The 12,979-nt window shown below is 40.5% G+C and overlaps 2 protein-coding genes across 6 annotated transcripts in view; one reads left to right on the forward strand and one right to left on the reverse strand.

Moving 5' to 3' along the window:
* Nucleotides 1–12,979, reverse strand: part of TBC1D19 (TBC1 domain family member 19) — a 157,196-nt gene that overhangs the window by 42,476 nt on the left and 101,741 nt on the right. The gene's annotated exons all lie outside the window — the stretch shown is intronic.
* LOC122890118 (small ubiquitin-related modifier 2-like) lies at nt 9,986–10,310 on the forward strand. Of its 2 annotated transcripts, XM_044225835.1 has the most exons (2): nt 9,986–10,139; nt 10,206–10,310. In XM_044225835.1, the coding sequence occupies exons 1-2, from the start codon at nt 9,986–9,988 to the stop codon at nt 10,271–10,273; spliced, it is 222 nt and encodes a 73-aa protein (XP_044081770.1). In that variant the 3' UTR covers nt 10,274–10,310. The 2 variants fall into 2 exon arrangements, with proteins under 2 accessions (XP_044081770.1, XP_044081769.1); XM_044225834.1 differs by having other exon boundaries at nt 9,986–10,310.

A 12,979-nucleotide genomic window follows, 5' to 3' on the forward strand; every position in this document is an offset into this window, starting at 1 on the left:
AGACAGAAGGAAACCAAAAAGCAAAATATCCTGGAAGAGAAGAGAGAAAGAGAAGAGACAAGGAGACTGGATGATTAACCAAATGAGATGAGTAAGAGGAGATATGGAAACTAAACTAATGGGACTCAGCAATATGAAGTCACTTGTGACTTTAGTGGAATAGCTGGGCAAAAAAAAAAAAAAAAAAAAAAAAAAGTAATAAAGAAGGATACAAGAGAGAACAGGAGGATAGAAATTGAAAACAATACGGATTTTTTTTTTTTAAAGACGTTATTTATTTGAGAGAGAGAGAGAGCACGAGCACAGGCTGCTTGCTTATGACCTGAATCAAAGGCAGACTTGTAACCCACAGAACCACCTAGGTGCCCCAATATCTATGGATTTTTTAAAAGAAGTTTTGCTGAATAAGAAAACAGAGGAATGGGACTGTAGCTGGACGGAATAGGGATCAAGAAAGATTCTTGTTTCAGGGTGTCTGGGTAGCTCAGTCAGTTAAGTGCCTGACTTCGCTGACCTCTCAGGGTCCTGGGATTGAGCCCTGTATTGGGCTCTCTGCTCAGTGGGGAGTCTGCGTCTTCCTCTACCTCTGCCCATGCTCACTTTGTCTCTCTCAAATAAATAAATCTTAAAAAAAAAAGATTTTTGTTTCATTTTATTTTGCTTTGCTTTTTGGATGAGAGGAATAACAGCATATTTGTATACTGAGAAGAGTGACCCAATAGATACGGGAAAATGGACAATAGAAAAACTGCACTGTTGTTGAGTACCTCTTTTGAGGTTAGTGGTCGTGAACATAAAGCATAGCTGATTATCATGGTTGCATGTTTTTCTCTGGCCACATTCAAAAGCATACTGCTGTCACAGAATTGGTAAAGAACTGTATTTAACCAGGGTTATGGTTTGGTCAGGTCATTACTACTAGACAGTGGGAGGAAGGCAGGGGAGTTGAACATGTATTCAAGAGGAAGTGATTATAATGATGGATAGATCATGGTACTGACATTTCTTTATTTGTCCTCTCTTGTCTATTCACACAGACCTTGCTCTTTAACAGGTGCTCATGAACACTTACCTGAGCCACTGGAGCTGTTCATTGCTGTGCTAATCTCTCCTCACCAGTCATTGTATGTAAGAGGTTCATGTGCATTTTTGTTTTTTCCATTCTCCTTCTAATTCCTTGCCTTTAAGAACCAGACATTTCTGTTCTGAAGTCACCACTAAACTGTACTACGCCTAGAATTTATGTCTATTTTAACTGTATTTGCATGGAACACTACATAGACTTAGAGCATTTACCAAATTATAACTATGTATTTGCCTTTCCCTTCATTTTCAAACACTAAAATGTGAGTTTAATAAAATCCTTTTATGTGGCACCGAACACAGTGCCTGTATTAGAACACACTCAATATAATGTGACATGGATACCTGAACAAATGATACATGATTGCCCCTCGGCCTTCCTTAAACTCCATTCAATGGCATTAAAATATCTGTTAAGTATAGCATACTTTAATATATCTGTATGGCTGAGTATATGCTAGATAAGCCAAACATAGGATAGAAGATCTGTTACACAAGAGAATGAGTAATCCCCATATCTTCCCTTTACTATACAGGGATTCTTCCTTATGGATATTTTATATACTTTGGGCCACAAGTTAACTTTTATAGGTTGTCATGATTTACTAGAACCCCAAAATGATTAAATTACCCAATTTACTTCTGTGGAATAAGGAGCATCTTCTGTTTGAACACATTTTAAAGCTGGCAATTTAAAATTTTCAACATTACAAAGTATTTTTAAGAATTTCATGCAAAATAAAAACTAACTAAATTTTGGAACTAAACTAAACTGAACTAAAAAAATTCACCTCTTACTCGAAGCATTATTTGTATAATAGTGTTGTTGCCTATAAAATTTAGGTAACTAGCATGAGACATTTGGGAACAGTGCCTGGTGTTTCCTTGTAACATAGGCCCAGATTTCCCTTAAAAAGAAAACCTACTGGAGGTTTTCTAATCTATCTATGGACACAGCAATGTCACATGTCATCTAACTTTGTAGTCTAGTCACAAAACTCAATAAATGGCTTAGGACCCAGGGCATGGCCAGAAACATTAAATTCATTTTATTATCATCAACAATTTCCTCACATAAGTTATGTAGCTAGACAGTTCTGCCAAAGGAAAGCCTATAATTAACGATTAAAAAACAAAACAAAACTATACCTTCTCTCTCTCTCACACACATACATGCACATCTATGAATAATTTTTTTCCCAGAGAAAAATCAGAATTCAATTTCTGATAATATAATATTGTTTTCAATACACACAATTACATATATTTTTACTACATAAAATGAACTTTTCTTTAGTGAGACTAATTCTAAAATAAATCATTAAAAGGTATAATCATGGAAAGTGTTTCCTTAATAACTATCTGCATAATTCCCCAAGACAAAGCTTATGTATTATAATTATTCTTTTCCTTATTTTATAAGGATAAATATCCACATGAAAGCTTATTTAGTATTACTCCTGAAGTACTAAGAGTAGCAAAAGCCATGAGATCTATGGCTGAAAAAAATTATGTAAAATCTAAAAAAAAATTACAATTGGGACTGGACTATTGATAATTAAAAAATATAAGTTAAAGCACACTCCTACAGTATCACTGTCTGTGATATGAATTAATAGCTAATGCTTTACATAAATACCTTAAAATAATTTCAAAACATTTTTAATGTTGTTTTTGTCTCCTTAACTAGGATAGAATGTAAGCCCATCAAAGGTAATATAATTTATGTATAATATAGAGATCAATAAAGATCAATAAGTAATTACTGGTGATTATTCTGCTTTTCTCAGAGAACACATCCATTGTTCATAAATAATTGTTTGTCAGACTTAGAGTCACTTACAAGTTTTCCATGTTTGTGTGGGAAAATGAGTATCTTTCTATATCCCCCCTTAGCCATAGGGAATATGTTCCAAGACCCCCAGTGGATGCCAGAAACCACAGGTAGTACAGACCCTGTATACATATACTATGTTTTTTCTTACATATACATATTATGATAAAGTTTAGCTTATAAATTAAGCATAATAAGAGATTAAGAACAATAACTCAAAGAAGAAGTATTGTAACAATACTCTGTAGAGTATTGTAACAATACTCCGCAATGTAAGTTATGTGGATATGGTCTATCTCTCAGAAAAGGTCTTATACTGTACTCAGCTTTCTTCTTTTTGTGAGTATGTGAGATAGTGAAATGTCTACGTGATGAGATGAAGTGAAGGGAATGATGTAGGCATGTGATGGAGCCTCAGGCTACTATTGACCTTCAGACTATACAGCAGAAGGAGGATCATCTGCTTCTGGACCACGGTTGACTATGGGTAACTGAAACCATGGAAAGCAAAACTGTGGATAAGCAGGTACCACTGTACCTTCAAGGGTTAATTCTGGAACTTATTTCAAGAAATTGTTACAACTCTCATTTCAAAGGATACCCTTACTGATTCTGTTCGCTGAAGGAAGCAGATTTGTTACCTGGCAAGTCCCTTTCACCACCCCTAAAAAGAGGTTGGGGTACCAGGTGGTGGGTATTATAGAGGGCACAGCTTGCATGGAGCACTGGGTGTGGTGAAAAAATAATGAATACTGTTTTTCTGAAAATAAATAAATTGGGAAAAAAAAAAAGAAAAAAAAAAAAAGCTTTTTTAATTGTAACTTGAAACTGACAATCCTCTTCTCCCCAATCACCAAAGGGGATGAAATTGTCAACTTTACACTTTCTCTTTATACTTTACCCACACGCTGAAGTAGAATAGTCAACATGTTATAAATCATGTCATTACCGATCTTTAGTTGATTTTATAATATATTTATTCCTGTGTTTAGTGTTGTAACAATTTCATGTTTCAAATAATTTGCACAGGAAGGACCAAAAAATTTAACAAGTTAAATTAAAATTTTTGCCAAGCAGTAGATATTTAGTTTGTTTGGTTTCATTTGTTTTATATCTTTAATATTGAGTAACATTAACTGATCTGTTTCCCTTAGGAGTTAGTTCACAAAAAGGATCTATCACATCTAGACCTAAACTCAACTTAAGGAAATCTTGAGCCCTGTATGACGACAGCCAATAATTCCTAAAATTAAGACTTCAGATAAAAGAAGAAATCTTCCTTCTCAACAATGAAAAAAAAATCAAACCGCATCAATGGAAAAACATATGATGTTAAGATAAGCGTTTTCATTCAGTATCTACAGCATGGTATGCACTGGGACTAACACTGAGGACCAAAACACTATGGAATTTATATGGGAGAGACCATCTTAAATAATCAAGCCATAAGAAGAGCTATAAATATAAGGTATGAAAAGTACTACATAGTACTTTAAAAGCACACTTCAGATGGTCATGACCCTGTTGTGTGTGTTTGTGTAGGGAAGTAAGGTGTAGGTCAGGGAAGGTATATGTCAGGAACTGATATTTTAGCTGAGAGCTAAGGGAAAAATAGGAATTTACTTGGTGAAGAGGAGAGGGTAACGTCTGTCACATCAAAGGAACTGTAGATCTGATGGCCCTGGGGTAGAAAGGAACACAGGGAACTTGAGGAGTGAAACAATCAGTAGTTGGAACACACTGGGCCAGAGAGTTCAGGACAGAGGTAAGCAATGCGGCAGGGGAGCTGGGCCAGGCATGTAAGGTCATGTAGGCCCCATGAGGGATTCTGGTCTTTCTTGGTTTTAATCACACAAGTGGCATGAACTGATTGGTGTTTTTAAAAGACCACTCTGGGCAATCAGCTAAGAAAAAGAAACAAAAGACATCTGAATAGGCAGAAAAAAAAAAGTCTTTATTTGTAGAGACAGGGAAACTGAGGGGACCCCATGAGAAAAAAGAGTTGCTTTATTTTTTCCCCTTTGCTTCTTTTCCGGCTTCTATTCTTACTAGGACCTGCACCCCTGCCCTATGCATGCCTTAATGTATGTCCTCCTCACAAGGGATGAAGAGTTAATGATTTCTTTGGAGGCTTCCAGAATGACAGATACCATCTAAGGAATGACCAGGTGAGGCCATCATGTGCATATTCCAGACCACTGTCACTGAGCACCTTGACACTAAAACCTTCTGGCTCTAGGGAATAAGTGACTACGATGGACACTCGGACCCTGTCCTTGTTTTGACCAGTTCCTGGATGCCTGAGAAGACACGTGTTCCAGACCACAACATCAATAAAAACCCGGGGCCCCAAACACAGGCTCCCTTGTTTCCTCTCCGACGTTCCCAGACACTATCTGATCTGCTTACTCTCTACTCTTTCAGTCAACTCTGCTTTTGCCTCCTGCTGGTTCGAGTTTGATTTCCATCCCGCGTGCAGCCAAGGACCCTCTTGGCTGGTTCTATGGGACTCCCTCTGGGTCCTCAAACCCAGCTTGCCCGCATCATCTTGGCGACCACAAAGGGACCCACAGAGGAACATCGGTAACCCCCAGATTGAGTCTGCGAAGCACAACTTGTCTTTTGGGAACTGGTAAGTTCCTCTTCTTGGGAACAGAGCTAGTTTAATGCTGATGTAATTTTTGTCTCTGTGCTTCTTGTTTTCCTCCTTCATTCTCTAGGAGGAAGAAAAACTGGGAAAACTGGTCTGTGAGGCTGCGTTTCTTACTCCCCACTCTCTCTGTGCTCTGAAACTTTTTACTCTGGCTTTCAGACAACTTCAAGGCTATTAGTTGTCATGGGGGACTGAGTCACTCAGCTCTAAAGAAAAGGGACACTTGGTTCCTTCCCCCTGAAAGGTGTTCTGAGAAAACTAAGGACCAAGGGGAGTATCAGAGATTATTTGAGACAGGTGTGGTCCCATAGAAAAACTTCTGCCCAACCATGGTAATCAATTTTTGGCTCACTCAGGGATATGCAGGCGTGTGTGTCCGTGTGCGTGTGCACGCGCGCACACACACACACACACACAATAAAGAGTGGTCCTGGTGTCCCCAGTGGCAGTGGGTTTTCAGCTTATAGGGATGAGACACATGGCATTTTGTTGGATAAGGGAGAAGAAATGTGGCAAACTAGAATCTTTTGCACCCTTTTGCTCAATATGCCAGACCTTCTCACTCCTCTACACCTGTATCTATCCCTCTGAATTTTTGCCTTTTTCACCCACTGTTCACCCCATCATTGAGGAATTACATCGTCTGACCATAGTATTCAGCATTAGCAGGCTTCTCTATCCTTAAGAGATTATCTTTCCTTTTGGTTTCTAGGAAACTCCATGGCTTCTGATTCATTTGGCTGGGGCCACTGCAGCCAATGATTTTTCCACTGCCTTAGATCTCTGGCATTCTGAACAATATTATCCTAGAATCTTATCCTCCCTGTGCCCTAATCTGATTCCTTGCTTACAGTCCTAAATGGGAGCAAGAATAAGCATTCCCACAGATTCCCATTTGTTTCTTACATGATTAGGCACAATTTATGCTGAGAAGTTGAAAAAGAAGTTAATATTCTACTGTAATGGGGCTTGGTCCCAGAATCACTTGGGGGACCAAGAAACCCAGCCTGCAAATGGGATTTTGAATTACAGTACCATTTTACAGCTTGATTTATACTGTAAGAGGGAAAGGAAATTGAATGAAGTAACTTCTGGTACTTCTGATACCCTGTATCAGGACCCCAAAGGACAATGTAGTTTGCGTGGCCTGAGTTCCTAAATCAGTGGAGGCACTTGACATCCTGGAACTGATTTTGATGTTTGATCTGACTTGGGGGAAACCTAAAGACCTTATTGTCTCATTGCTGCACTTTAGAGGAGGGAATGAGACCATGCATAGTTAAGCCAGTTAATTCAATAAAGTAAGGAAAGAAACTCAAGGAAAGGATGAAAATCCAGCTTTCTTTAGAGGCTCTCTGGTGGAGGCTTTCCAGTAGTATACCAATACAGATGCTAATTCTCCAGAAGAGCAGTCACTGTGCATTCAATGTGCATTTTATCCTGCAATCTGCAGCAGATATCAGGGGGAAATGACCGAAGGCAAATGGTGGGCCCCAAACTCCTATGAACCAATTATTGGATATGGCTTTTGCTGTCTTTAATAATAGAGACAGGGCAGAGAAGGAGAACAAGTTTGTCCAACATAAATACCATGCCCAACTTTTGGCCACAGCACTGGTGATCACTGTATATGGAAACCTGTGAGGCCGGACTTGGGCAAAGGCACACCAGAGCCCCTGCTCACAAAAGGCTGAGTCTCAATCAATATGCCTTCAGTAAGATGGACAGCCACTGGAAAAATGATCATCCCCATCTTGGAAGGAAGGTGGGTTCAGTCCCAAAACTTTTGCTGGCCAAAGTTATGGAAGACTGAAGGGGCCTGAGCTCTCCCTATGACTCTTCCTGAACATCTCAACATAATATACCAAGAGCCCTGGGGCATCTCTGATAGGGAAAGTAAGGATACTGAGTTTTTATTGGACACAGGAGCCATTTACTCTGTCCTGATTCAGCCTAATGGGCTTCTACTCCAGCACTCCTGTATAGTTACTGGAATAGATGGATGGCCACAGGTGGAACAATCTACTTGTCCACTAGCTTGTGGCATGGGCTGCCTCTTGTTTTCACATAGCTTTCTCCTGATACCTGAATGCCCTACTCCCTTACTGGGAGGAACTCACTTGTTAAGCCACAAGCTATCATCCAAATAGGACTGACAGACCCAAATGTAGACAAAACAAAGTTTATAATGGTAATGGCCTGAACATGCAAGTGGTAAATAACATTTATGTGCCAGATAGTATACCATCCCATATTGCAATCAGAATAATGCCCAATGTATGGGAAACAGAAGTTCCCAGGCGAGCCAATGATGTTTTACCCATTGTTATCTCCCTAAGATGACATGTAGAATATTCTTAGAATACCTAAAAAGGTATTCAGCCTCTAATTAAGAAATTTTTGAAATATGGGTTATTAACTTCTTGTCAGTCACTTGCAATATCCCCATTCTACCGGTTAAGAAGCCAAATGGGAAGTCCTGTTTTACCCAGGATTTGAGCGCAATTATGGAGGCAATGATTCCTATTCATCCTATAGTCCTTAACCCTTATACTATACTGACACAAGTTTCTCCGGATGCAAATTGGTTTATGGTACTAGACTTAAAGGATGCTTTCTTCTGCGTATCAGAACACCCTGACTCCCCATTGCTTTTTGCTTTTGAATGGACTGATCCTGATACTTGTGAGACCTCCCAGCTGATCTGGACAGTGCTGCCTCAGGAATTCACAGACAGCCCAGATTTGTTTGGGAATGCTTTAAAAAGGGAATGGCGGGGGGAGCAGGGGGATTTACAACTGATTAGTGGAACTCTACTCCAATATGTGGGTGATATATTGACTGCCAGCCCAACAAAAGAGGATTCTGATGAAAACAAAACCCTCACCCTTAACTTCTCATGACAATGGGGATAGAGTACCTCTCCAAAAAACCCAGACTTCTAAGGAGAAGGTTCAATATCTGGGCTATGTCCTCACTCCAGGGGCACAGACACTGGCCCAGAACAGAAAAATCAGCCATACTGAATATTTTAATACCTCAAGCAAAAAGGCAATTGAGAACCTTCTTAAGTGTGGTAGGCTTTCGTTGCATTTGGATTCCAGCCAAACTCCTTTATAAAGCATTAGAAGGAAGTGATTTAGAACCCCTGGAATGAAATGATGACTGCCACCAAGCCTTCGAAGGTATGAAAGAAAACTGAGCACTGTTCCTATCTTGGGGCTCCCAAACAGGAAAAACCCTTCACCTCATATGTGTGAGAAAGAAAAAGAATAGCTTTGCGTGTCCCAGCTCAAACATTCAGACCCATTCCTAGACTAGTAGCTTCTTTCTCTGAACAACTAGTTCTGGTAGCAGAAGGATGGCCAGAATGTTTATGAGCAGTGGCTGTGACTGCCCACCTAGTTGGAGAAGCTAGCATATTTACTCTAGGAAAACATCTGGATATCAGGATTTCACATCAAGTCCAAGGGGTTTTAGAAGCCACAGGGCACAAATCCTTAAAAGGAAAGAGATTAGTGAGGTATCAGGCCCTCCTCCTTGACACCCCTGATGTAACTAACCCTCCAGGTGTGTGGAGGCTTAAACCCAGCTACCCTATTACCTGATGAAGGCAAGCAGGAGCTTCTAACCCACTCCTGTGCAGACACCGAACAACACATGTATTCAGGAAAGCCTGATTTAAAGGACAACTCTCTGCCCAATCCAGAGGCCGAATGGTTTACAGATGGAAGTAGCTTCATGCATGAAGGAACCAGAAAAATTGGATATGCTATTGTCAGCCTACAGGATATAACTGAGGCAAAATCTTTCCCTCCCCATACTTCAGCACAAAAGCCCAAACTGATTGCTTTAATCTGAGCACTACAGCTAGATAAAGGGTTAAAGTTAAATATATATCCTGATTCTAAATATGGCTTCTTTATTTCATGCCCATGCAGCCATCTGGAAAAAAGGGATACTATCAAATTCAAAAAGCTCCCTATGAAACACAAAGAGAAAATTTTTAACATTATCAGAGGCTATACAGCTTCCTTGGGAGGGGGCAGTTATACATTGTAAAGGACACCAAACAGACCAAACCATAATGAGTACAGGAAATGATTTTGAGAATAGAATAGCAAAAGGGGCAGCAAGGAAGAAAGAGCTTGCTATACAGGTTTTAGCTTCCAGAAGGTCCTTTGCAAGAAAGAAACCCAAAGTATATTCCCTCTGAGGCTCAATGGGCCTCACAAAAGGGATCTGAAATCGACTGGGATGGTATATATTAAATAACAAATATGTACTTCCCAAGGCACTCCAATGGAGAAGAATTAAGCCTTCTTCTGCCACTCCTGGTGCTGCTTGTGTGCTCGCTCGGTGTGGACCTGGCCCCCTCTGGTGAAGCAGCAGCTGAGGAGACTCCAGTGCTCGCCATGGCCGAGGAAAAGCCCAAGGAAGAAGTCACAACTGAGAACAGCAATCATATTCATTTGAAGGTGGCGGGGCAGGATGGGTCTATGGTGTACTTTAAGATTAAGAGGCATACGCTACTTAGTAAACTGATGAAAGCCTACTGTGAACGACAGGGTCTGTCCATGACGCAGGTCAGGTTCCGATTTGACGGGCACCCGATCAAGGAAACAGACACTCCAGCGCTGCTGGAGATGCAGGATGAAGATATAATCGATGTGTTCCAGCAGCAGACAGGAGGCATCTGCTAAAAAGGGAACTCGCTACTTTATTCCAGGACTCCATTCCTCCTGACCAAGAAGATATTCTCAGTTAGAAAACTGCAATTTGGTCCCATCACACCCTGACTACTGCAGTACAGTTTTCTCTATTCTTACATTTTCTCCTGCCCCATTCCCTTGGTGGACATAAAGTAATCAGATATGTGCACAAGCACATTGTCCCCCCCCCTTTATTTTTTAGCTAAATGGCCAATGGTATGTTTTGATCGACATCAAATGGAGACGGGATGGGGAAAATACTGGTTCTGTGAGAATACCCCCTCCTTCCGAAATTCATGGCATGCTCAGTCAGCTCTTATCTTTATATTCCAGCAAGTTGTTTTGTTTTCACAGTTTAACAAAAAAAGAACAACAAAGACATCTTTGCTTGTTTGATTGGAGAATTTTGATGTTTTTCATTTAGCATTGTAAAACCAAGGACAATTTTATAACTTTTTTGTATGTAGCTGTTACATGTTAAGACAGTATGTCTTTAAGTGGGGATAGATTACTCTAAAATAAATGAATCAGAGATTGTTTTCCTGTCAAGTCAAGCATCTTGTTTAAATAAACTTCTTGTGTAAAATGAAAAGGAAAAGAGAAGGAAAGAAGAGAAAAGAACGAAGTAAATCCATGACTCCACTCAGAAGTTACCAGAAATGACCCAAGGTCCTATCCTATGCCTTCCCTCTTAATTAAGTCAGTTCAGTTTAGAAGAACTTACCATGGGGAAGACTGGCTAACTGACTTCACTCAAATGCCGCCTTCTCTGGGATCTAACTATCTGCTGATTTATGTGGGTACGTTGACAGGGTAGATAGGGACCTTCCCTATTAGGACAGACAGGGCTTTAGAGGTTTCTAAGATCTTATTAAAGGAAGTCATACTTAGGTTTGAATTTCTCTGGAGTTTGCAAAGTGACAATGGACCCTCTTTAGCTGTTAAAATAACACAACAATTATCAGTGACTCAGTGATCATCTGTCTTGGAGGCCTCAATCTTCAGGAGAAGTGGGCAAAATGAACGACATCTTTAAATGAACTTCGGCAAAACTCTGCCAAACTCATGGAACATGGTGTAGGTGTTGCTGATTACTTTTCTAACAATAAAAGTGGCTCCAAAGGGGAGTCTTAGATTGAACCCCTTTGCAATAACATACGGAAGGCCTTTTCTCACTGCAACTTTATGGTTTGCTGAGGAACCCAATTACATTTTAAAATATATTACTAGTCTGGGTAAAGCACTAGTCTCTCCAAAAGTACGGGAATAAAGTACTTCCAAACCCCGCTGAAGACAAACAGTCTGTGCCAGTGCCATCAGGGAGCAAGATATCATTAAAAACATGGAAAAGGGGTCACCAGAAGGTCAGCTCAAACCAAGGTGGGAATGGCCCTATCCACTTTGACTCAGCACCCCCAGAGCAGTACAGCTTAAAGGTATCTTTAGCTGAGTTCACTTGTCCAGAATCAAATCTGTCTCCCCTGAGTCTCTGCAGGAGCCAACTCTGATACTGCCTCCATGGGAAGAAAGGGACACACATGCCTGTGAGCCTGTCAACGAATTAAACTGTCTTTTCAAGAAAATACCTGCTGCAGTGTCTACCTGAAGCTCCTAGCATCCATCCACGCCTGAGAACCTGAGGAAAAGACTAAAATTGCTGCTCTGACGGACCAATAAGTAAGGCTCGATGGTGCTTTTAAAATCTTTCACTTTTCTGAATTTACTCTTTACTTACCTATCTCTAGGGAGAACTACTGGCCCCAATTTATTTTTGCAATGGGCTCAACACTATGCTGACAGTTTACAGAAAAGTTCCTGCTGGATTTGTGGCCTCCTCCCTTTATCCAGCACCTCAGGCCTCCCATGGTGGGTTTCTCCTTTACAAGGCACAGACTGGCAATACTTACACCAATATGTAAAGGATATGGTTTTATATCCAGATTCAAGCATATACAGGGACATCTCTATCACTAACAGAAATGTTTCTTGTTGGCCTATGGTAAATACTACCTGGAATTCTCCAGGCCATAAAAGACCTTTTTCCTACCCCCAGACTGTCAAAATCATGACTGAATATGCCAACGCTAAGATTGAAAATAAGAAAGCATTGTGGGCAACAAGTCAGTCTAATAATATGAGATACACTGAGGATGGTTATTTTCAAGTATGGGATGAATTTATGTGGCTTACTCCGACCATAGGCCAATTAAACCGGAAAGCTCTTTTATGTTGGGAGCAAAGAAATCATTCCTATGATGCCTGGCCTAATAGCACCCGTAAATTAGGATGGCTCCCCCCAGAAGTCTGTACCCATACCATTGTTTTACAAGCAACTGATTGGTTTGCTACTGACTGGATGAGACGACCAGGCATCAGATGGTTAGCACCTAATGGAACTCAATGGCTATGTGGCACAAATTTGTGGCCGTGGCTACCCCCTGGATGGATAGGGCGCTGTACCCTGGGCTTTCCCTGGATACAAGGGAAAGTGCGTAAAAAATTACCTATGCCTGCAAATTATCCCCATTTACTCCATCGCTGGACACGGTCAGTCTTCCACTGGTATGATCACCTGTTAGGTATTTTCCTGCCCCACGTAGGAATAGAAGATATAATCTGGCATGTAGAGGCCCTCACAAACTATACCACACATGCCCTTAATGATACTATACTGGCAATTGGGCTATTAAATTCTGA

The sequence above is a fragment of the Neovison vison genome, chromosome 11 (assembly GCF_020171115.1).
Source record: "Neovison vison isolate M4711 chromosome 11, ASM_NN_V1, whole genome shotgun sequence".
NCBI lineage: Eukaryota > Metazoa > Chordata > Mammalia > Carnivora > Mustelidae > Neogale > Neogale vison.